Here is a 23,282-nt window from a genome sequence, read left to right on the forward strand (position 1 = left end):
AATATTAAAATAGTATAGCCATTCCGCTAGACTGTATTCGAATATTTAAGAAGTAGAGCCGCGATAGTATAGCCCACCGGCCATTCTGTTTGAACGTATTTAAATATTTAAATAGTATAGCCGAACGGCTATACCGTTTCAATATATTCGAATATTTTACAGTATAGCCGACCGGCTATACGGTTTAAATATATTCGAATATTAAAATAGTATAGCCATTCGGCTAGACTATATTCGAATATTTAAATAGTATACCCGCACGGCTTGACGGTTTAAATCTAATATTTAAATAGTATAGCCGAGCGGCTATACATTTTAAAATTTAATAAGTATAGCCGCGATAGTATAGCCGGTCGGCTATACTGTTTCAATATATTCGAAAGTATAGCCGCCCGGCTATACCGTTTGAATATATTCGAATATTAAAATAGTATAGCCATTCGGCCAGACTGTATTCGAATATTTAAGAAGTAGAGCCGTGTGGCTGTACCGGTTAAATATATTCTAATATGTAAATAGTATAGCCGCCCGGCTTGCCGTTTTAAATCCAATATTTAAATAATATAGCCGATCGGCTATACAATTTAAAATTTAATAAGTATAGCCGCGATAGTATAGCCCACCGGCCATGCTGTTTGAACGTATTTAAATATTTAAATAGTATAGCCGCACGGCTATACCGTTTCAATATATTCGAATATTAAAATAGTATAGCCATTCGGCTAGACTATATTCGAATATTTAAATAGTATAGCCGCACGGCGTAACGTTTTAAATCTAATATTTAAATCATATAGCCGAGCGGCTATACATTTTAAAATTTAATAAGTATAGCCCACCGGCCATGCTGTTTAAATATATTGAAATATTTAAATCGTATAGCCGAACGGCTATACCGTTTCAATATATTCGACCGTATAGCCGCCCGACTATACCGTTTGAATATATTCGAATATTAAAATAGTATAGCCATTCGGCTAGACGGTATTCGAATATTTAAGAAGTAGAGCCGTGTGGCTGTACCGGTTAAATATATTCTAATATTTAAATAGTATAGCCGATCGGCTATACATTTTAAAATTTAATAAGTATAGCCGCGATAGTATAGCCCACCGGCCATGCTGTTTAAATATATTGAAATATTTAAATAGTATAGCCGCACGGCTGTACCGTTTCAATATATTCGAAAGTATAGCCGCCCGGCTCTACCGTTTCAATATATTCGAATATTAAAATAGTATAGCCATTCGGCTAGACTGTATTCGAATATTTAAGACGTAGAGCCGTGTGGCTGTACCGGTTAAATATATTCTAATATTTAAATAGTATAGCCGCCCGGCTTGACATTTTAAATCTAATATTTAAATAGTATAGCCAATCGGCTATACAATTTAAAATTTAATAAGTATAGCCCACCGCCCATGCTGTTTGAATGTATTTAAATATTTAAATAGTATAGCCGTTAGGCTATACCGTTTCAATATATTCAAATATTTAACAGTGTAGCCGACCGGCTATACGGTTTAAATATATTCGAATATTAAAATAGTATAGCCATTCGGCTAGACTGTATTCGAATATTTAAGAAGTAGAGCCGCCTGGCTGTACCGGTTAACTATATTCTAATATCTAAATAGTATAGCCGCACGGCTAGACCATATACATTCGAATAGAATTAGCGCTCAACGAAACCCAAAAATTAAAAATTAAAAAGAAGTGGAAAAGCCCTGCTTTCCCTTCCCTGGATTTGAGTTTTGCTTCGATTCCTACACGCTGAACTTTCCCTCTCTGCATGGATCAAGCTAAGGCTAGGGTTTTCTCTGATCGGCGCTATCCATCTCCATCTCCACGGAACTTCACTGTAAGTTCCCTTGTTTTTTTTTAAGAAACTTTCACTTTTCATTTTCTGAAATATTCACGGTTCTCATGTCTGCTCTTGGGGTTGCTATGCTGGAATGCAGTGGATGGATCACCTCCAAATGTAAAAACGTTCTTGATGCTTTTGCGTTGAGAATGTTGTAGAAAAATCTGATTTCATGTAGTGAAAAATGGGACAACATATATGACAATGTAGCTCTTTGGCAACTAATCATAATTCTACTTTCCTTTTCAGGTTGATGATCTTTTGAACTTCTTGAGTGCAATATTTTTGGAATTCACATGCTTCGAACAGAGCATATTTCAAGAAGCTCAAAGAAAGAAAGCCTCTTAGCAATTCTTGGATGTGAGGTATGCAAGTCATCATGCCTGCCTCATTTTCTTCTTTACATAGCTTTCTGAGTTTTGAACAATTCCGTGGTTTATTTAGGTTTGTGTTGTTGCTCTCTTATCCACAATCTGGGTTTTCATTGGAGGTGCTTAGATGGTGCCCGCTATTCCAACCAATTGTCATGGATATGGACATGGACAGAGCTATGGGACTGGATTGTTGCATTTCCATGGATACCTGCACTTTATACTGGTGCATTTTTCAACTGGGTTATGCTTATGGATTGAGGTATAGTTCCTCAGGTCACACACTTGCACAAACTGAATTTAAGCACTATTTAGATACTTCTAATATCCCCTGCACTGATTTGCATGCCCTGTCCTGCTGATTAGTTCATCCCACAAAATATGTGCCCTATATATCAAGTATTCAGAACTTACTAGGGCATGTTCAACCTTAAAAAATTTGTTCGTCGCTGCAGATTGCATCTATGCATAATGTTTCAGCGACAGAAACAGCCGTAATTTACGGGGATGGAGCCACTGCGTGGTTTCTACTTGGTGAAAGGTGGGGTACACTTGGATGGATAGGGGCTTCTCTTGAGCTTGGTAACTAATTTCTCCTTGCTATTGTGATCTCTTCTTATTTCTTAGATCTCAAGTCAAATTGGTCTCTGGAATTTGTGTTATCATTTGACCACTGTTTTATTTTATGTTTATAGGTGGAAGCTTAGGGGTGCAGATATTTGGGTCCTCGCCTCCCCAAGAATTTACAGGGCTGAAGATGGTAATGAGAAAGGTGATCTCCGACGACTTCCCACTGAGCATAAATTACAAAATGGTCTCTCTACTTCCCCGATTGTTGTCAGATCCAAATAGGATGTCACAGATATTTAAAAATGATCCCTCCATATGTATATATAGCTACACGCTTGAAATTAGTCAACTTATAATGCATAGAGAAAAATTGTCAATGATTTTACGTCTTGGTTACCATCTCCAATGGAAACATTTCTGAAATGACATATTTCAATGGCAACCATGAACCATCAATTATCTTTTCTCTTCAAAGTTTTTGAGACTTCCCGTGATCAAAAGAAAGAAAAAAGGATAACACATGAGACCAATGTAGGGAAGTTTTGTATCCCACATTGGAGCTTTAAAGAAGAGAGACACTTATGACAACCATTAAACAAATACAAACACTCCAATTCCATTAAAAATGGGCAAAAGTTGAAAGACAAAAGTCACACAATAGTTCTAATTAAAAACAGCGACATGGATTGAAATAGGACAGGCCAACAACAACAGACCATTATTTTAAATCACAAACAACGTTCGTCCCAAAACACATATCGAAACAGTGCAGTGCTTCATTTCTTCTTGGCAATGAAGAGGCCCCACTTCTGCTCTCCAGAGTCAGCCCTGATCAGCTTTGCCTTCCATCCACCAATTATATCATCATAATCCTCCTGTTTATATTTCAATTACAAAGAATCAGATGAATGAATGCATAGACTGGTAGATATATCGACGAAAAAGGACAGAAATGAGGAAGAAACGCACTTCCGAAAAGTCCTGGATGAACGCATCCTTGTCTTTCTCAACAGCATCCAGTTCCCGCTGCAAAACTTCTTTGAACTAAGGCGCCAGAAAACAATTTGGTTTCAGATCAGGAAAGCTCAAAACAGTAGAAATTTTAAGGAAAAATTACAAGACTAGCGTAGCCTTATGCAAACCTGATCAGTACGATCCTCAGCAATGACCTCGTCAAAACCAGCGTCCTTGAGCATCTGAGGTTGGTATGAACATACCAAATGTTACTTTACGTCAAGGAAAAATGAATAATAATGATCTTATGAGGCGGGCCAGCAAAACTGTAAACAACAAGACTTACCTGACCATATGCTTGTACATCATGGAGATCATATCCTCTTTGCTTAATATACTCAGCAAACTCTGCCGATGGAGTTCCAGCACTCCTACAGTAATCACTGATGAGAACTTTACCTCCTGGCTTCAACCACTTGTAGAAGGATCGGAATAATGCAGGTTTATCCTGTAAATTTTTCAAATATCATCCAAGTCATAAATGACAGTTCCTTGAAACTTGACAAATTAGTATAGTGTTGAGTTTGATTAGAATAGCAAAAAAAATATGTGGCTTCAATGTAAGTTCTTAGAATAATTACTCACAGAAGCATCCCAAGAAAACTTACTTGAATGTGTAAAATGGTGTCACGGCTGTATATCACATCAAAGGTGTCGTCAGGATATGTCTTTTGTGTGCAATCAGCAACTTCAAACTCGACAGCGCATTTGAGTCCAATGGCATGTTCAAGAGCAAAAGAAATCATATTTACGGAGAGGTCAATGCCAACAACCTCAACATCATAATTCGAGGCCATATAAAAGTCACCTCCCCCGATGCCACAGCCTACATCTAGAACTTTCTGGCTAGGCTTAAGATCCAACATTGCCACAAATTCTTTAGTTGTTTCTGCTCAAAAGAGAAGGGTTCACTCAGAAACGGGGGGATATCATCACCTCATGTAATGCTTATAATCCACAAATAAAAGTTCGTGCATACTTACAGGACATTACCATAAAACTAACCAAACTAAAGAAAGATAAAATCATATAAACTGAACACTTATGATAAAACCATATATTTCTTTCTAGCATCTGCTTGTTCATTATTTCAGTTCCTACTCCAAACTAATAAACAAAATTCCGATGCTGTATGCTACTATGGCACACCAGCTAAGTACTGTTCCCCAAACAAGTGCTTATAGCTACCAACCAGATGAACAGTTACAGCACAAAACTTGGTCATAGAAAAGGGAACAGGAAAATAAATAAACAGCTAACTATCTATTACCGATCCCTCCTGTGCTCACAAAACCTTGTCCAAAGACACGCTCATATCGTAATATGCCATTACTTTTGTACTGAACATTATCTAAGAACTGCTGGAAACCTCTATCATCCTGTGAAGCGACTTTCTGCCATAACCAGCAAATCTGTATTAACCGAGCATCTTGTCAGTCAGCCAGTTCAACTGCAAGAAAAGAAAACTACTAAATCAACTTCTGCTAGTTTTGTACCTGATTTTGATTCTTTTTGTTCCGAACATAAGCTCCAATACATTTGCAACCAACAAGAGAGAGTTCAAAGAAATTCCCAGAATCATCATGCATGTGGCATTGTTTAAAAACCTGCAGTACAATGTATATCAGAAGTAAATGTCTGTTGACCGGAGCTACAATGTCATGAGTTAAATCCATCATAAAAAATGGGAAACTTCAGTTATGAGGAATCATTTGGAAGTATTTCTACTTTTCGAATGTAAACTCCTATAAATCAGAACATTTTCCAAGCTCTCATTACAATGCGGGCAAATGAAGCTCCTAGCAAGTAAATTCGACTCTGTCAACTCATCAAATTCTTATCACATACACTTTATAAGAAAGAGCCTAACTTAGAACACCCATCTTAAAGTGGGCGCATATTACTACACAAATGGAATAACCTCCCAGCAACTACAATGAATTGAGACCAATGATAATCTCTTCATGACTTTAGTTAACAAAATTGAGCACCTCCATGGCACATCTTGAACGAAGTAGTAAAGAAGGCAAACCTTGGTATAAAATCTGGGTTCCCGGTAATGGGTTGGGTTGGATTTTCTTTTAGAGTCTCCAGATTGGTGGAAACAAGATTCTCTGAAAAAGATATATCCACCGACCTTCAACCATCCCATCATCCTTTCTACCAAATTTTCCACCTGCAACATGGAAAAGATTTCAATTAGAATCAGGAAAAAAATGACAGATAAGCAGAGAAATTATATAATGATCCCAAAACCTGCAGAAACACTAAAAGAACAAAGATATGACCTCTAGCATAATCTGTAAATCACATCAAATAGTACCCGTGCAAATATGATGAAATGAGTCAGAGATTTGTATGCTGCACTAACAGTCAAGTACCACACATAAAACTGGAAGCCCTAAAGATGGGAATTAGTACATAAATACATAGTTAATAAGAGGTCAAATGCACATATAAATAGAACATGGACACTAAAACCGTCAACTGTATTAAGAGTGAACAGAAATTGTAGCACATTTTCATAACTCTTTGAGTTCGTCACTGCACATCACCACAGTATACTCATGGAAGCAAAAGAAGGAAGACCACAACAGGAAGTAAAGCACTAACTGTTCAATTAACGAAACGGAAGACCTAGTGACGAAGACAAATTACCTCCTTATCTGATAAATACATAAGAAGCCAATTTGAGAATATCATATCCACTGATTCTTCAGAAATCTTCAGATCAGGAGATGTAACATCAGCACACATGAACTTGACGTTCTTATGGTGTCCATTAGTGCTTTCATTCTGAAAGTAGCATATCAACACTATTAATAAACAAATAGCAGCCTCGCTTTCACTTTGAGATGCAAACCAAAACATTGATCTTGGCGTTACCTTCTTTATCACACTGTCAATGAAGTCCAATGCGACAAGCTGACCAGCCTTTTGAGCTAACTCTGCAGTGAAACGACCAATCCCAGCTCCCAGTTCCAAAACAGATTTACCCTCATATGGAGGGAGCAAAGAAAGCACCTGATATGATCCAGTTAAATCAAGTCCTCGACATGGGATGTTGACCAAATGAAAGCATCATATAAAATACACCAAATTTATAAATTTGAAAAAGAAAACAAAATGATTAAAAAAGGAAGTGGTTTTCTCAGCCTCACATCATAGAAAGGCAAAAAGCTGAGAGAGCGCACATAACTCATCAAAACATCATTGCTGAATAAACAACAAGCAAAAAGAAACATCAACGGAAAAATTATTCTGAATGCCACTAGCTTTCCACTCTCAGAAAGTTGTTCTTTTTGCCCTTTTACTGGCAACCACATATAGAGGAGGGGAATAAACTTGGGAGTTGTTGTTTACAAAGAAATGTGTGATAATCAAATGAATTATACAGGTCATATTCGAGTCAAAGATCATAAGTCAAGGACCATAGTTTTCTTCTCATTTAGTTATCCAGCGAAGAGCTGAAAAAGCTCTGTTAGCTTCGGCATTGTAACCATGGGACTGATTCATGGGGAATGTTGTTAATGTTTCATTTCTCAAATAATCAGAGCACTGTTAAATTCATGTCAGAGGGTTCTCAAATCAGGCTTCAGTTCAAAAATTAACTCTCATTTTGCACAGGTTCTGTTCAATAGTTCAAACAGATTTTAGTAACGGTTAGAAACACAGAGTCCTTTGCAGCCAATACCTCACCAATTCAGCAGCATTGTCATTTTTCTATACAAAACATGTATGCTATATTATATATAAAATATAGATAGAGATATACCTCAGGTCGCTCTTCTTTGTCAAGATCAGAGGCTTTGGAGTCAAGCATCATGGCCTCAACGGTCAAATCTGCGGAGTGCTCCACCCAGTAGTTCTTTTGAACCTCACGCTCTTGTCCTACACAAACCAATCACAGCCAAAACAACAACAAAAACAACAACAAAGGAAAACTCAGAGATCTGAATCACATACAGAATTAGCCTCAGGATGAAGTAAAAACAACGAAAATGCCCCCCTAATATTCATACCATTAGCAGCAGCCATTGTAGACCGAAATGGGAGTGAGAGAGACTGAGCTGCTGAAAATTCGAATGAGAGAGAAAGAGAGAGTGAAATGTGAAGAATAAATGGGGCTAAGAACCCTCAACAGCAATGCGTGATCTGGAAAAGCTCCTTGATCTTCGGTCGTGAGCTCTGCCTTTCTGCTGCATATAGAAATGTAGCCTGCACCGCACCGTCTTGCCCGATTCCTATGAATGACTACGATGAGAGTTTCACTCGTATTTATAATACGAAAAATAGACTCGGGGCACTTTCGTCATTTTGAATTGTGGGTCTGATGGGTTGGGGTATGCATTTGCCGTTCATTTTTTGGTCGACCTAGACTCACAAAAGTCAGTCATGCTCTAACACGCGGGAAGTTTCGACCGGCCAATGGGCAAACTCAATGTGTGACTGTGAGTGTGAACCTTTGTTTTTCCTCATCAATGTTTTTTTTTACACATTTTTCACATGAACTCTCTAATACCTTCCCGCCACTTGTTTTTTATGCGTATTTTTTATTTTAATTTTAAAAATGAGTAATTTTCTTTTTTGGGTTTGTTTGTGTCTGCAGCTTCAAATAATGCCAGTGCATTTTCTACTTGTGATTGGAATCATTTCGGGCCCACTCATATCTATAAGTAGATTCGATTTTGCTACTTTCATCACCAGCGCTAGCAAATCCACAACCTCGAGTTTGAAGAACTTACGCACACTAAATCATTATTACTGTCGTCGATATGAATTTATATAAAAAATTACAAATCGCGCACCAATGAAAACTGCTAATACATGGAACTTACTAACTAAACCAATCTTCTTTGGCTGCAAACATTTATTTGTTCCATATGATAACATGTGGGTGTGGGTTCGTAAAGTTGCTTTATTAAACACAGGTTTTCTTATCATGTATCAGTCTATACTCTATGTAACTTCATCAAATTTGGTCGTACTTTGGATTTTTATATTTTAACAAATAATGCGAGTGTATTTTCTACTTGTGATTGGAATCATTTTGGGGCCCACTCGTATCAACAAGTAGATTTGATTTTGGAAATTATTATTATTATTATTTTGAACGAAAAATTAATTAGGAAATTGGCTACTCTCATCACTAGCATTAAAGCAAACCTACAATCTCAAGTCGAAAGGGTATATCATATCATCAATCATGAAATAAAAAAGTTATTATTTTCATAATTACTCTCATAATTTCTAAAATAATTATTACTGAGAGCCTATCTTTAATTTAAAAAACAATTGAAATGACTTACTAGTGTAATGATTTGAAACAATTGCTTCTCCAAAAAATATCATGGATTCAAGTCCTAATATTCATGTAATGTGTGTGAATTTAGTATGTTAATACTCCTTTCAATAAGAAAGATCATCATGGAAAAAAGAAAAAAGAAAAAAGTGAAGGAAGAGTCCAAAATTTGCATACATCTTATTAATTAAGAAATGATAGATCCAAGGTATTTTGTATTTGAATCTACGGCTCACAATCCCATATCTTATCATCGTGCAATTTGATGGTAGATACGTGGAGATACGTGGTTACTGATGGTAGAGGCGCAGGTGTCCTCTATTTTATGGCCACTTAGCACGTGTATCGTGAATAATTGACAGGACTGCGTAAAGACATACATAGCCTTTACCTAACTGGGCTGCTTTCGGTGACAGTGAGAAGGAAAGGTCATAACTGACTTCAGGTCGCAAGGGCACGAAAGAAGGGAAATTTGTCGTGTTGTATAGGGTGATTAGATAATTCCAACGTGTTCTTAGGTGCGTTAGATCTGATATATTTTGCTAATCATTTCAAGACCAATTCCAATTGCTATTGGAGATGTTATTTCTTTCCATTTTTGCCTAAATTTGGTTCCAAATGTAGAAAAAGAAATAGCGCTCAATCAAAATCAAAGCTACTTCTATGGGATTAACGACCCCACCCAGATTTCACGGGTAAATTAATTAATTAATTAATTAAACACCTAACCCACTCCTTTCCAAAGGAGAGCCACCAGAGTATTAGTATAAGCACTAGTACGTCGGATTCTCTCATGTACATTCAGTACAGTGTCGATGGGGTTATGTACAAATCCAACACACTGCCCCAGGCCACAAAAATATCCACCAGTAACAGACTCAACTTGTTCTGTATTTATACGATTATGTATATAAAGAATTTTATAAAATAATGGCATTTTCTCTAATTTTTTTTATATCAAGTATATATACATGATTTTTTTTTTGTCAATACTTGCAGGTAGCGAATCTTTTTTTAAAAATTACGCTATATTCAATGCCTCTCACATTGGGTTTTGGATGGTTTTGCTATCCTTTTATCTTATTTTATGGTGCTTTTATTTTAATAAAGAAAAATGCTAGATTTATCATATTTTTATACCACCTCTTTAATATAAGTGGGCTCCATTATATAGTAGGCTCTACTTTTATTAAAAAAATAATACACAATGTGATATAAAAATATGATAAATCTAACATTACCTTTTATAAAAGCATCTGCTCCAATAAAAACAAAATAATAAACTGAATAATTTCATACCCGATATCATTATTTGCCATGGGCCAGGCAGTAGTTTGTTTGTAACTGAAATGATAAATGAAATGTACGTTGTGACGTGGTGCTTGAGGAGGCGACAATTCTGAAAAATCCGCGGTCACAAATTTGGAGACGTGTATGGGAAAAAGCTGAACTCGGATAAATCCAAACAGGACTAACTTTGAAACCAACCCAAGCCCAAACGCAAATATGAACCAAAGAGCGGAGGGTTGGATCATTGGATCTCAAAAGAGGCCCATGATGAAAACTGTAGCTGGGTATTGGACAGTGTTTTTCCTTTGGGATAGTCATAGCTGGGCTTTTGCTTTTCTTTTGGGTCAAGGTCAATCCGACCAGCTATTGGATTAAATAGGACAGGGAGATATATAGTTGCTGACTTCCAAATGTATATATTCAGCTTTACAGAATTGAATTGAGCAAAGCCTGTGGCTGTGATGGGGTCATGTATATGGATATTACGTATGCATGTAATTTGCAAAGCCTGTGGCTGTGAATATCTTTTCTCGTTGGCTTTGGTCACTGCACTGCACTGGAAACTTTTTACTTTGAAATGCCATGTTAATATAAAGAAATGAGTAAGTGTTGTTGGTCCAAATCAAAAGGAATCCAAGACCACATATATATATATATATAGAGAGAGAGAGAGAGAGAGAGAGAGAGAGAGAGAGAATATATCTATATGAAGAGAAGGGATATTTTAATTTCACGTGCAGTAGACCATGCGCATAATAATCATATTTTAATGTAATTAAGCGAGTGCGAGACGAGAGTCTAGAGTCCAAGTTAATTATATAATGAAATGAAAAGACTGCATTCACTATTATACTAATACTATAGTGTATGTATATATCAATCCCTTTCAAATTCAGTGTTAGAGAGACCAATGATAATGAGAAGAAGGGATATGGGATTTGGATGGCATTTGGAAGGGATGCGAATCCCCTTCAAACGCACCAATAAAAACAACCACAAAAAAACGTGTGGTAAATTCATATGCTTTGTACATAATATGATCGATACAATTCATATGCGTACCTGTAAATTGTATAAGTACAGAGAGACAGAGAGAGAGAGAGAGAGAGAGAGAAATTACACACACACCCCTCCTTGTACACAGGCAGACGCAGGGCAAAGGGCAGAGGCAGCAGGGCAGGGCCAGGGAATGAAAAAGGGCGTAGAGCTAAAAAACTGACATGACAAACTCACAAAGCATTGTCTTGGGAACGGCCGACCCAACACAAGTTAGTGGGAGACAATCAAAACGTTAGCCACAAACAAACCATTTACACTATGCTATATTATTATTATATATTCTCTCTCTCTCTCTCTCGCGAGCTCTTGGAGGAGGGCTAGCTAGCTAAATCTAATCCTTTTTTTTATTTTTTTTTATTTTGATAAAGACGAGACTGACGTTGCTGGCCTTTTCTTATGCAAAATTTAGTGCTTTGTTTTACCGCTTGTCCACTCTGCCTATCTCTCTCTCTCTCTCTCTCTCTCTCTCCTTCTCTTAATTATTTGCCAAATAATAATATGCCAACCTACTTAAGTGTAATTAATTAGGCATCTCTCTTCCAACCCAAGCACTAAACGACTAAAATCAAAAGCGAAGGGGAAGGAGAAGGAGCAATATAATTTGCTTCTCCGATTCCCATACAAGTGCGTGCACAAGTGCATACTGCAGCTAGCATTAGATTATATTCTCTTACTAGACCCTCTTCCTCTCTCTCTACCTCTATGCTCCACCTACCTCTTCCATAAATTTATTTCTTAGTGTCAGCCGTATTTGTGGATGGATGTAGAAATTAAAGAATATTCAACTGTCATTTATATCATTCCAAAATCTTTTTTGTTATTCAAATACAATTTTTTGTTATCTGTGTTGGCCGCTGGTATATTCAATCTTTAACCTAGATAGCTATAGTAGTTGAAGCCCATGCCGAAGATAAATAGGCACTAAATATATTCCAATATCATATCTCCAATACGAGTGAATTAATTTGAACTGTATAAATGACACACATGTATATATTTTAACGGGTATACGTGTATCTGGATCGATTAAATAGATTGCATTAATCCATGTAAGATCATATTCTTTTAGAAACTCAGCGCTTAGTCCTCATAACTTAAAGAGATAGCATAGAAAAACGACATGTAATGCATTTCAAATCAATAGACAATTATAGCTAAGCTTGGAGAATAAATTTGAACTTTTCAATAGATATTATACTTCTTTCTCCACTCTGCACAAATTTTCAAAGAAAGTATTGCTTAGTAGATGAATGATATATCAAGTTATTCAACTTTAATTTCAAGTAATTTGAATTTCTTGCTATCTATCTATTTGAGCCCACCCACCATTGTAGTGGCATGACTAGATTGGGGCAACAATAACAAAAAAGTCTCAAGTTACGGAAAAGTATGTTGTGTAGATCGACATCCAAGGGCGGTGCAAGTGGTGTCACTGTACAGGGTCCTTCATTTTTTAGGTCTCCGAAATTTTTTTACTTTATATATGTATATTAATATTATAAAAACTGTATATATACTCAAACGTGCAATATATTGAAATTAAAGTGTATTTAGTGGAGTTGATGTTCGAGTCTGAGTGTTGTCATTCTAACAAAGGAGAAAGATCCAACTTAACAAAATTTAAATTATTTTAAATTCTTAGTATATATCAAACCCATACGCTTTCTCCTAAAAACAAAAACAAAAAAATATTTTCTTCCACCCAAATAAATAAATAATAATAATGCCTTCTTCTTTCTCTTGAACTCTTATTATTATTATTATTATTATTATTATTATTATTATTATTATTACCAAACATACCAATATTTAACTATATCAAATGAAAACATTAAAAAAAATTATGAATTTGATTTGTGATTGTTATTACATGCTAAATGATGATGAATTTTAGTTATAAAAAAAATTGTTTTATAACATTAAGTCATAGTAAAAAAAAAAATTTATAATATTTTCATATTAGATTATGTGAGGACTCTAGTTTAAGTTTTGCACATGGCTCTCAAAATCTCAAGACTGGCTTTGTCGACATCCATTTGATGATGATATCCCATTTACTCGCATGGGATCATCTACCATACACGTACCAACCACTATACATTTATATGTATGCATGTAGTATTATACGCAAGGCGTACGATCATGCGTACATTTGTATATATAACTTATTCTAATTTTGTTTGAGAAAGTTTTGTATTGGATAATATTACAACCTTTCAAATTTGGCACAACCAAAAAGCACCAAAAGGAGCGGAGATTCAAGCGGGCTAGCTTGCAAAAGTAGTTGTTCAAGTAGAGCCTTTCAAAGCTGTTTACCAAAGCCTAGATTATATTGCTGCAATATGGGATTTAGTGACAAGAAAGATTCAGTTTCTAGAACATGGATGATTGATTGGTTTGGCATATTTTTGACTACCATGGATTGTAATTAAATTAAATATAATGTTCTTATATCAAAATGGATATATTTGTTTATTTTTGGTGTCCAACTTAAAAAATGGGGTTTAACTAATTAATTAAGAAGAATCCAAAATACCCACAAAAACTCTCTCTCTTTCTCTCTCTCCCTCCCTCTCTCTCTCATACACACACACACACAGATATCACTTCCGAAAAAAGTTACAACTTTAGGAAATTCTAAACAGCAATGGAGGAGCATCTTGACCCAATTGTGGAATATTAGGCTGCATGCCGGTATTTGGTGCAGGGCAGGCCATAGATGATGGCAAAGTCTGCTTGGGAGCAGCAGAGCCAATGGGCACAATTATGTACTGACAGACAATAGGATAAAGATTATTAGTGTGTTTTTTTTCTGGTGCGGTGCCATGCTGAATAGCCATAATATGCCCATACTGTAGGTAACCCAATCATCAACCCCATGCATATATGCAGTTAATAAATTAGCTTGCAGTACATGAAATTTACATGAAAATAGGGTAAGGGCCAGATTACGTACTCGGGGACCAATTAGGTTGCATTGCATGCCTTGATGCTTAGCTTTTGAGTTTCATACAAGAAATTAACCTAAGCTAGCTAGAAAGCAACATGTGATGTATACAGCAGCAATAATTACACACAATACTAAACACTGATTTTGTATATAATGTCATTCTATTCTGTATAATAATCATGAGATACTCCGGATTCAAATTAAAGTCTTATCAGCGTGATCCTAAAAGTTTTTTATTTTTTATTTTTTATTTTTATAATTGCAAGTGCATAATAAGTACTAGTGCAGGACTTTGGTTATAAGCACTTTGTCCTTTTGTCATTAATTTCTAAAAGCCATAAGCTCTTTTTGGAGCATTTCCCTTTTCTTATATACATCAAATTATTATAAGATAATCTTATTTTTTAGTATAGACGATAATCTAAGTTATAGAGTAGGGGATTTTCTTACACACACACAATTATGATGCCAAAAGGATTCAAATCTATCGCCTACAAGTCAATACCATTTTCCTTACACTGAGCTATATCTCATTGGCATTATAAGATAATCTTATGTGTATTGTTAATCGGTTAATGCTCAAAAGTTCATGTAAAATAAAAAAAGTTAATAAGGTAAGAGAGAGTGGAATTTAGGCTCAAAACACATTAATAAGGGCAAAACAGGTAAATAACTAATAATAATAAAAGTTAAAGTTTGACAGGCACTAAGTTTATTATATGCGTGATGATCACTTGTATCGTTAGCATGTGTGCATGGGCTTGTCTGAAGAAGCAAGAGGTTTTTATTAAAAGAAAAAGACGATTTAGAAAGCCCCAAAGAGACATGATGATATTAATAGTGAGAAGGAAAGGTGGTGAAGAAAAGGTAATCTGTGTAACTAAAAGAATAAGAAAGAAGTGAGAGAAAACGAGAGGAAACCTTAGATTGTGACTATTGTCTCCTAATATTCCAAACAGGTCCCCATCAAAATCAAACCCCCAACCCCCATCTTATAAATTATAATGGAGGGTCCTCCTTTCTATCTATCTAGCACTATATATATATATATATATATACTTTTTCCCTTTGTTTTTTTATGTAGCTTAATTTAAATGAAATTCTTCATTCAAAATAGAATTGAAGGAAAAATTATAATTCCTTAATAAAACTACGGAAACCTTGTTTTATAATTAAATGCACTACAAACTGATTTTACAATTTTACTAGGAAAGACAATTTCAAACTCATTCATTCATTCATTCATCTTCTTCTATTTCTCATCTTTGCGTTGTAATTAATTATGAGCTTGCTGCAGCAGCTTGCATGAATGCAAAAAGCCATTGTTGGTCTCCGGCTCCGCTCCCTTTCTTCATAGCCCCAACAAAATGTAGTAGACAAGCGTTATGGGCAACGCAATCAACATTCCAAATATAACTCTGCCATTCATTTCCAATCATTAGTTAGTTAATGTCTGATTAATTAGTAAACAAAATAACAAAAAAGCTACGAGATAAATTATACTTACCCTGTGCTGAGAATATCAGGGTGTACATTGTATTCCTTAGCAAAGACAAAGGGAACAATTCCTTGGGGTAGAGCTGCCTGTTATTTTGTTTGGCAGTACAGAGTACAAACACAACAAGGCTGTTAACAACGAGGCCACACATTCATACATATCTTTGACACATCTTTGTTCTTTGTTGTGCTGTGTCACTCTGTGTGTGTGCATAATTACTTAGGTCCGAACCAAACAAGTCCTTGTTTACCTAATTATAATAGAAAATACTGGGTTGGATTGATTCAGTCTTTGGCCTTGGAATTTCTTCTTATTATATCCCATGTTTATGAAAAGCAGTGAGATGCCATGATGGTTTCGTATAATATTACAAAAGAAGAATTAAATTAAATCAATATCTTCAGAGAAAAAGAATAAAAAAGCTTATCTTGAGGTAGCAGAATATTATTATAAAAGTGAAACTTTTGAAGCATATGTAGCTATGTGGGATTGCTTTGGTTGTGTCAGAAGGAGGCAGAAGAGAAAAAATGGAGAGAGGGGGAGAGAGACCTGAACAATGGCAACGTGCAAGAGAGTGCCTCTTAGGCCAACAGCAATGGAAGCAGCTGCCATGACAGCTGGACCTGTAAGGAATCTCACAGCCATAGTAAAAGCTGCAATGGAATTTCCACATGCTATGATCCTCGGTTGCAAAGCCATAAACAGACCTGCAAATCACATCAAAAGGGAAAATTAGCAAACAGCATGCTCATCAGACACCATCATCACTACACCATCACACCACTGTCACTCAGTCAGTCAGTCAGTCATCCTCCTTTGATTTTGAAAGACCTTTCATCATCATCACCACCACCACCCACCAACCCATTATTATTACATCAAACCCCAAACCCAAAGCCCCAAGCAAAAACTTGGCCAAAAAAGTAAAAACATAAATAGTGAAAGAAAGAAAAGATTCTTAATATAAAGAAAACCCAACATTATCATAACCCTACTGTTTGCTTTCTTTGCTTTTTTTGCCAGTTTGTTTGCTTGCTTTTTTTATATCCAACAATTAATAATGAAAGGCAAACAACGGAGGGTTTTTCTTTTGTGAAAGAGATTGTAAAGGGAGTGTGTATGGTATAGTATACTGACCAAGACTGAACATGGCCATGCCAAGTCCTGCATCAGATAGTATGGCAATGGACTTTGCTATAATGGCTGGCATTTGAATATGCCACCTACAACAAAAATCATCAAAAAGAAAAGATAATCAAGAATATTGTATTGCACCAATGCTAATGCTATCTGGAGGAGAATTGATTTGCTTTTGAAAATGTGCAAGATTTTGTTGGATTCACTTCACTCTCTGAGGCTGTGAAGCAGAGAAAGGGACAGCTAGCTATTAGCAATTACCTGAATGAAACCAGAGACCAGGTGAGGCCAATCAAGCTTGAGTAAGTGTTGGGATTTCTGATGAGTTTTCTCCAAACCATGATCAGAATCAGCCTAGTCATCACACTGGTTGGAGGCATCACTTTGCCCTTCCCATCCCCTGCTGCTTTCTCAGCTTGCTCATGGTTCATGTTCATCTGATCCCTGTTGCCAAAGCTGAAATCATCTCTCTCCAAGTACTCTTCTTGATTCTCTCTACGACCTTCCACTAAAAATCAAAACCTCATCTCACATGTAAAACCTCAAAAACAAATTAATTATATAAACAAGAACACTGAACAAATTCAATAGGACGTACCTTTTCCAGGAGACACAGCCAATTTCACCTCTTTTTGGTCATGAGCAGTACCATATTCATTGCTTCCAAACACATCTGAAACAGGAGAGGCACTGGAACTCCAGACAAACATATGAAGATCCTTACCACCATCCTCTGGCTTCTGCTGAGCTTGCCCATTAGGCCTCTTTGCATTAATGGCATTACTATTATTATTAGCAGCAGCAACGTTTTTGGAGGCTGTAGGTGAAAACATTCCTGGGTTGGGTGCCGGGTAATGCGCTGTCGTATTGTTACCTTGCTGGCCGCCGTGGTAAAACCTCGGCTTATTACCTGTAGCGCTGACCACTCCAGTACCATCTTCCTCATAATTTGACGGCCTTGGAGTTGGCCCTCTGGATGCAGAGAGCCCATAAACATCTGAAGAACCAAAGTTGGAGTTCCTCCCAGCAGCCATCATAGAGTAAAAGTCTGTGTGATTGAAACTAGACCCTCGTGGAGTTGGGTTTCTTGAAGACTGCAGAGAGTAAATCTCTGCATTGGTGAGGTTTGAAGGCCTTGGAGTTGTGGACGACAATCCCTGAGACCTTCTTGAAAAGATATCAGACCTCGAAGCATTTGATTTCCTCACAGTGACATGAAGCTTGCCATCTTCTTTGATTTCAGCTTCAGTTTCAAGTGGCTGCCTCCCATCCAATGACATGATGTCAGAATCAACATGGATGGAGACAATGGAGCCAGCAGTGTCTGGGAACTGTTCGGAGATTAGCAATTTGGCACCTCTGTATTCAAACATGAAGAGCATCAAAGTGTACCAAATAATGCACTGAAGCACAACAATTTGGACCATGAGGCTTCCTGAGAAATCGCCATACATTCCTTTGAGCAGAGGGATGCCCATGACCAGAGTGTTGGGCAGAGTGGAGAGGGAAAACAGAGTGATGGTCCATTCCAAGCAGCCCCTTTTGCTGACTTTGGTCCAGACAGCAAGCACAGCAAGAACGATGAGCTTTTGGAGAGTGTCAGCTGCTATGAAGCGAGTGTTCATGTTGTAAGGGTCGTTGGAGGAGATGAAGTGGAAGGAGAGGAGTGGGACTGCAAACAGAGCCACAAACCTGTTGATGCCAGAGCACTGGTCAGGGGTGAAGATCTTCCACCATTTCACTGAGCCATAGGCTAAGATCATGGCCACGTAGAGTGGAACCACTGCAGTCATGACATGGTAGAAGTCAGATAATGAGATCATCTTGAATGAATCTAGATGATCAGTTCAGTTGTAACCCAAATCAAGAAAATTAATTAAGCTTATTGCTTGCTCTGTCTCTGTAAAGAAGAAGAAGAAGAAGAAGAAGAAGGAGAAGGAAGATGGAGGTGGTGGTGGTGGAACTGATGATGAAAAGGACAAGGGGAAAGGGAATAGGAGGAGAGCATGTGTTTTGGTTTTTGGGGTAGTGGGTAATAAGCAGAAGAATACAGCAATATTTTTTTGAGCTTTGAGAGTTGCGAGAGAGCGAGCAAGCTTGCACTTGCAGTCCCCAAAGCATACACACACACACTCAGCTGAGCTCAGAAAAGTATTTGCTTTATATTCTTTTTGCTATTGTATATTTATTATTTCGGTTTTTTTTTTTCCTTTTTGTTTTAAGTTGTATTTGGATTTATAATTTTGTGTTTATGAGTTTTCGGGCTAGGAGGAGAGAAGGGAGTGGCATTTGTCAGTTGGTGCGTGGCTCTATCTTGTTTGTATGGGATGGATCATGGATGGGTCTACTGGTTGCATAAAGCAGAGAAAAAGCATTTTGGCTAGAGGTGGCGGTGTCTCTAACTACTTGTTTCATTGTTTGTTTGGGACCTTTACAAGCTTTCAAAAGACCCTCTGCATCTTTCCTTTTAGTTTCGTCTTCTTCTTTTTTCATTGTTATGGTTAACTTCCTTTCTTCTTTATCAATGTCAATAACTTAGAATAACACACCATTCAAGTAATTAAAAGTGTGAGTAAAGGTTGTTTAATTAATTCCTTCCAAAATGGTGAAAGAAAGAAATTATATATATTTATATCATCTTCTTGAATCTTGTTCATGGGGAGAAGAGAAGAGAAGTGAAGTGAGGTGAGGATAATAGCGTTTTGATTGATCACGTGGATCCTAAATTGTCCATACTTTTAATCCAAGCGCTGCATGTCATTGTGTTAGGTGGGATTAGATGCCAATCCGAATTTAGCCACACCAACACCAAGTAGCCAAACAAAACAATCCTAGCCACGCCAACCCAACCCAGCCCACCCCAGTTTCATTTTCATTTTCATTTTGGACTTATATATTTGTGTTCATGGATGGAGGGCGAGCAACATCATATAGTCTCCGCTGGATTTGGATTCACATCAAATGGATTTATAGTTCTTTGTTGCATTTCCTTATCCTCATAACTAGATCAAATCTTTTTTCATCAATGAGATGAGGTACGGGGATTCGATTTAATATCGGGAAGAAAAATACTACTAAACTGAAACTAGCTAGCTGGAGGTAAATTATTAGGGTATTGTGTTTTACATTTTGCTTTTTACGCCAAAAAGTAGGAAAGTAGTTTGAGTTACCAAACGCTGCCTTCCCTTTCCCTATTCGTTTCTCAAAAAGAAGTATTAATTGAATATTTTCATGCGAGACAGGTAGTATGTCTAAAGTTTTGCTGATACAGAGAACAAATTAATGTTCATTCTGTGAATACCTTGAAAGGAAACAGATTAGTTTATGCTGAATACTGACATTCTAACGTATGATTGGCTTGAAATGAACTCGGGAGATGAAATTGAAATTGAAATTAAAATTAATTAATGAAAGGGTTACCTCTCCTAGAAGTGATGAAAAACTGAGCGGAGAAGGGAGAGAGAGAGAGCATGCTTTGAAGTTAATGATGAGGACCATGAGTCATGACCATGGGGGCTTGGGGTTCACAAAGAATGAAAGCAAACGGGGGACACACATTGACGTGTTACTCTCACAACTCTCTTTGAAATCCAAAACTCCAAACACCACGCTTATACTGCACGCACTGCAATGCCCCTTTTCTGTTTTCTAAGCCATTTTTATCACTTGGATTTCTTAAACTAATTCATTTCTTCGCTCCCCAAATTGCGAGCTCTATTCAATTAATTAATTTGTTATTTATTTAAAAAAACTACATTTGTTTTGGATTTGAATGAGGATTGCCTAATATAATAGAAATTAGAGAAGCTATAGAAAGATGGGTAATTTGGACAATTAAGAAGAGAGATTGAGTGATGTTTTTGGCTTCTTGTGCAAATCATCTTGGTTCCAAATCCAAGTCATCAAACCTAGAAATATGAGATATTGGAATGAATCACTCTACGCAGTACGTACCCAGCCAGCCTAGAGGGACAGAGAATTTGTCAAAGATCATGCATGTTTCTCTCCTTTCCACCAGTCACTTTTTTTTTCTTCTTCTTCCTCTTTTCTTTTTGCAAGAGGAAATCAAGGAATAAATGAAGGAGACTGATTAAGAATTTGGCATATCCAAACGGTGAATGAAATTATGAGGTCAAGAAATGAATAAGTGTGTTAGTTAATTATAGTTTTCATTTTCCAAACCACCTTTTTACATGCTTAATAATTATATGATATTTGTGTTGTGTCCATAAAACTCAACACAAAATGGTAATGCAGAAAACATAGTAATTAGCACAAGGAAGGAGCGAGCGGTCAAAGTAAAGATATGCCGATGCCGAGTCAGAATTTGGCAAAGATGGCAGACAAGCGCAAGCTTAAAGCCTTATTTAAGTGCATAAACTATGTGATTACGTGCCATAGTTGAATGGTAATTCAGAAAACCATTTACATTTTTGTGATGTGATCATGTGAGTGAAAGGCAACCTCATTGATCAATACATATATATATATATATATATATAAAGCTCCTTTTGTCTAAGCGGAAAAATAATATTAATGGTGGCCGGACACAGACAGAGTTCCATTTTACCACGGAAAAAAAGATGGCGGATGCATCATGCACTTCACTTCTTCTAAGTAAGCTTCAATTTGTTGGAAATTGGAATATTGATTCACATTGAACTTGTGGACAGCGAAACTTGACTCTGGCTTAAGGAGAAAAGGGAGGTTGATTCATTTAGAATTAGATAAATGTATGTATCGATCTGATCATGATCATCATTACATAAAAATAATTTGATTCTAATAATGCTTAAAAGCCTCAAAATGCAGACATGTGTTTCTCAAAACCACACCCTCCCCTTTAAGAAAAAAAGTCTCTCATAAAACGGGTATATGTCGTCCATCCTTTTCAAAAAGCTATAGTGCGATTGAAAAGAAAAAAAGTATCGGCATTAGGTTTTCGGTGATAGATATATACAAATATATATATATATACTTTTTATTGAGGGATCTCTCAAATAATTTTATTTGAAGGACACCTTTTAAGTTACTCTACAAATTTTTTTTCAACTATCCAAATCGTCTATTTTTCAAGTCTTCATTCATAGATTATCCTTGCAAAAAATCAGACAAATTGAAAATCATTAAGGGATCTAATTGAGACCAACAAAATCAATAAACACGATGTTTTAAGAAAGTACTTATAATTTAATTGAATGGTCAAATGATATTGGATTCAAGTGTTTTTTTTTTTTTTTTTGTAGAGATGATCTTTAAATGAATATCATAGTTTGGATTAGTGAAATACAATGCGGAGTAGACCCTACAAGGGTGTCCCTCAAATAAACTTATCTGAAGAATCCCTCAATAGAAGCTCTCAATATATATATATATATATATATATATATTTGTTTGGTTAAAAAGCCTTAGAACTAGGGAAAGCTAGCTAGGTATCTCTATCCTTTGGCACTAATTATGTAAATAAATAGGGAAAGCTAGCTAGGTAAAAAGGCCTTAGAATTTGTTATTCATGAATTAATAGAGCTTAAATAAGAACTTGATTGGGGGTCGCTCTCTCGCTTTTTACAATGAGGGAAAAATGTTTATGTATTTATTATGTTTAATACACGTGTTTTTTTACAAAATTTTCAATAATACACACAAAATTTATGTATTATACACATAAATTTAATTTATTATTGAATAAAAATAATATATATTAAAAAAATTAAAAATGATATTAAAATATTATATAGTGGCCAAACTTTTCAATTGTAACTTCCCAAAATTTTGCCCAATAAAACACGTATGTATTTTATTTGTACTTTACTAACTACAAAAATAGAAGATAGTGATTTTGCAATCTCTTTGCCAACCATAACAACAATTTCAAACAAAGATTTACGGGTATAATAGTAAGAGATGGTAGTATTCTTCATGTAAAATGTTGTTTGAAAAGTGAAGCAATTACCAAGACCACCCTAACTATGAATGCAGTTCTCTACGACAAATTATGCGTGTAGTAGCATAATTTAGTAGCACTTCAGAGAGCGAGGTAAATCAAAGGCAAACATTCAAACGGAAAAAACAAGCAAAAAAGTGAATTCTCAGATTGAAGATAGATTTGTAGATGGAAAGAGGCCTTGGAATTACGCTGGGAAAAAGAGAAGATTCGGAGTCCTAATCACTAGGTGGGTCCTTTGTGTTTTTTTTTTAATTTAAAAAATATATAGTATAGCCGTGCG

General features: G+C 36.2%; 2 protein-coding genes and 1 long non-coding RNA gene across 4 annotated transcripts; 1 reads left to right on the forward strand and 2 right to left on the reverse strand.

Moving 5' to 3' along the window:
* The first annotated feature begins 1,716 nt into the window (after nucleotides 1-1,716).
* LOC148915450 (uncharacterized) lies at nucleotides 1,717-3,666 on the forward strand. The gene is made up of 5 exons (XR_016122179.1): nucleotides 1,717-1,861; nucleotides 2,114-2,229; nucleotides 2,309-2,497; nucleotides 2,691-2,817; nucleotides 2,931-3,666. It is a non-coding gene; the product is annotated as an uncharacterized LOC148915450 (long non-coding RNA).
* Nucleotides 3,397-8,085, reverse strand: LOC103338698 (phosphoethanolamine N-methyltransferase 1). Its single transcript, XM_008241930.3, has 12 exons — nucleotides 7,842-8,085; nucleotides 7,595-7,710; nucleotides 6,706-6,843; nucleotides 6,478-6,615; nucleotides 5,852-5,995; nucleotides 5,316-5,426; nucleotides 5,090-5,231; nucleotides 4,428-4,708; nucleotides 4,106-4,267; nucleotides 3,948-4,001; nucleotides 3,775-3,849; nucleotides 3,397-3,680 (listed from the first exon to the last, which is right to left on the reverse strand). Exons 1-12 carry the CDS (start codon nucleotides 7,855-7,857, stop codon nucleotides 3,582-3,584), a joined length of 1,476 nt encoding a protein of 491 aa, XP_008240152.2. The 5' UTR covers nucleotides 7,858-8,085; the 3' UTR covers nucleotides 3,397-3,581.
* Nucleotides 8,086-15,539: 7,454 nt separating this feature from the next.
* PIN1 (Auxin efflux carrier family protein) lies at nucleotides 15,540-19,259 on the reverse strand. 2 transcript variants are annotated; one of them, XM_008241929.3, is made up of 6 exons: nucleotides 17,654-19,259; nucleotides 17,317-17,563; nucleotides 17,056-17,141; nucleotides 16,468-16,625; nucleotides 15,928-16,004; nucleotides 15,540-15,838 (listed from the first exon to the last, which is right to left on the reverse strand). In XM_008241929.3, exons 1-6 carry the CDS (start codon nucleotides 18,876-18,878, stop codon nucleotides 15,772-15,774), a joined length of 1,860 nt encoding a protein of 619 aa, XP_008240151.1. In that variant the 5' UTR covers nucleotides 18,879-19,259; the 3' UTR covers nucleotides 15,540-15,771. The 2 variants fall into 2 exon arrangements, with proteins under 2 accessions (XP_008240151.1, XP_088897871.1); XM_089041745.1 differs by having other exon boundaries at nucleotides 17,317-17,557; nucleotides 17,654-19,187.
* Between the last annotated feature and the right edge of the window lie 4,023 nt (nucleotides 19,260-23,282).

Source organism: Prunus mume, linkage group LG7 (genome assembly GCF_029339155.1).
Source record: "Prunus mume cultivar Tortuosa linkage group LG7, ASM2933915v1, whole genome shotgun sequence".
Taxonomy (NCBI): domain Eukaryota; kingdom Viridiplantae; phylum Streptophyta; class Magnoliopsida; order Rosales; family Rosaceae; genus Prunus; species Prunus mume.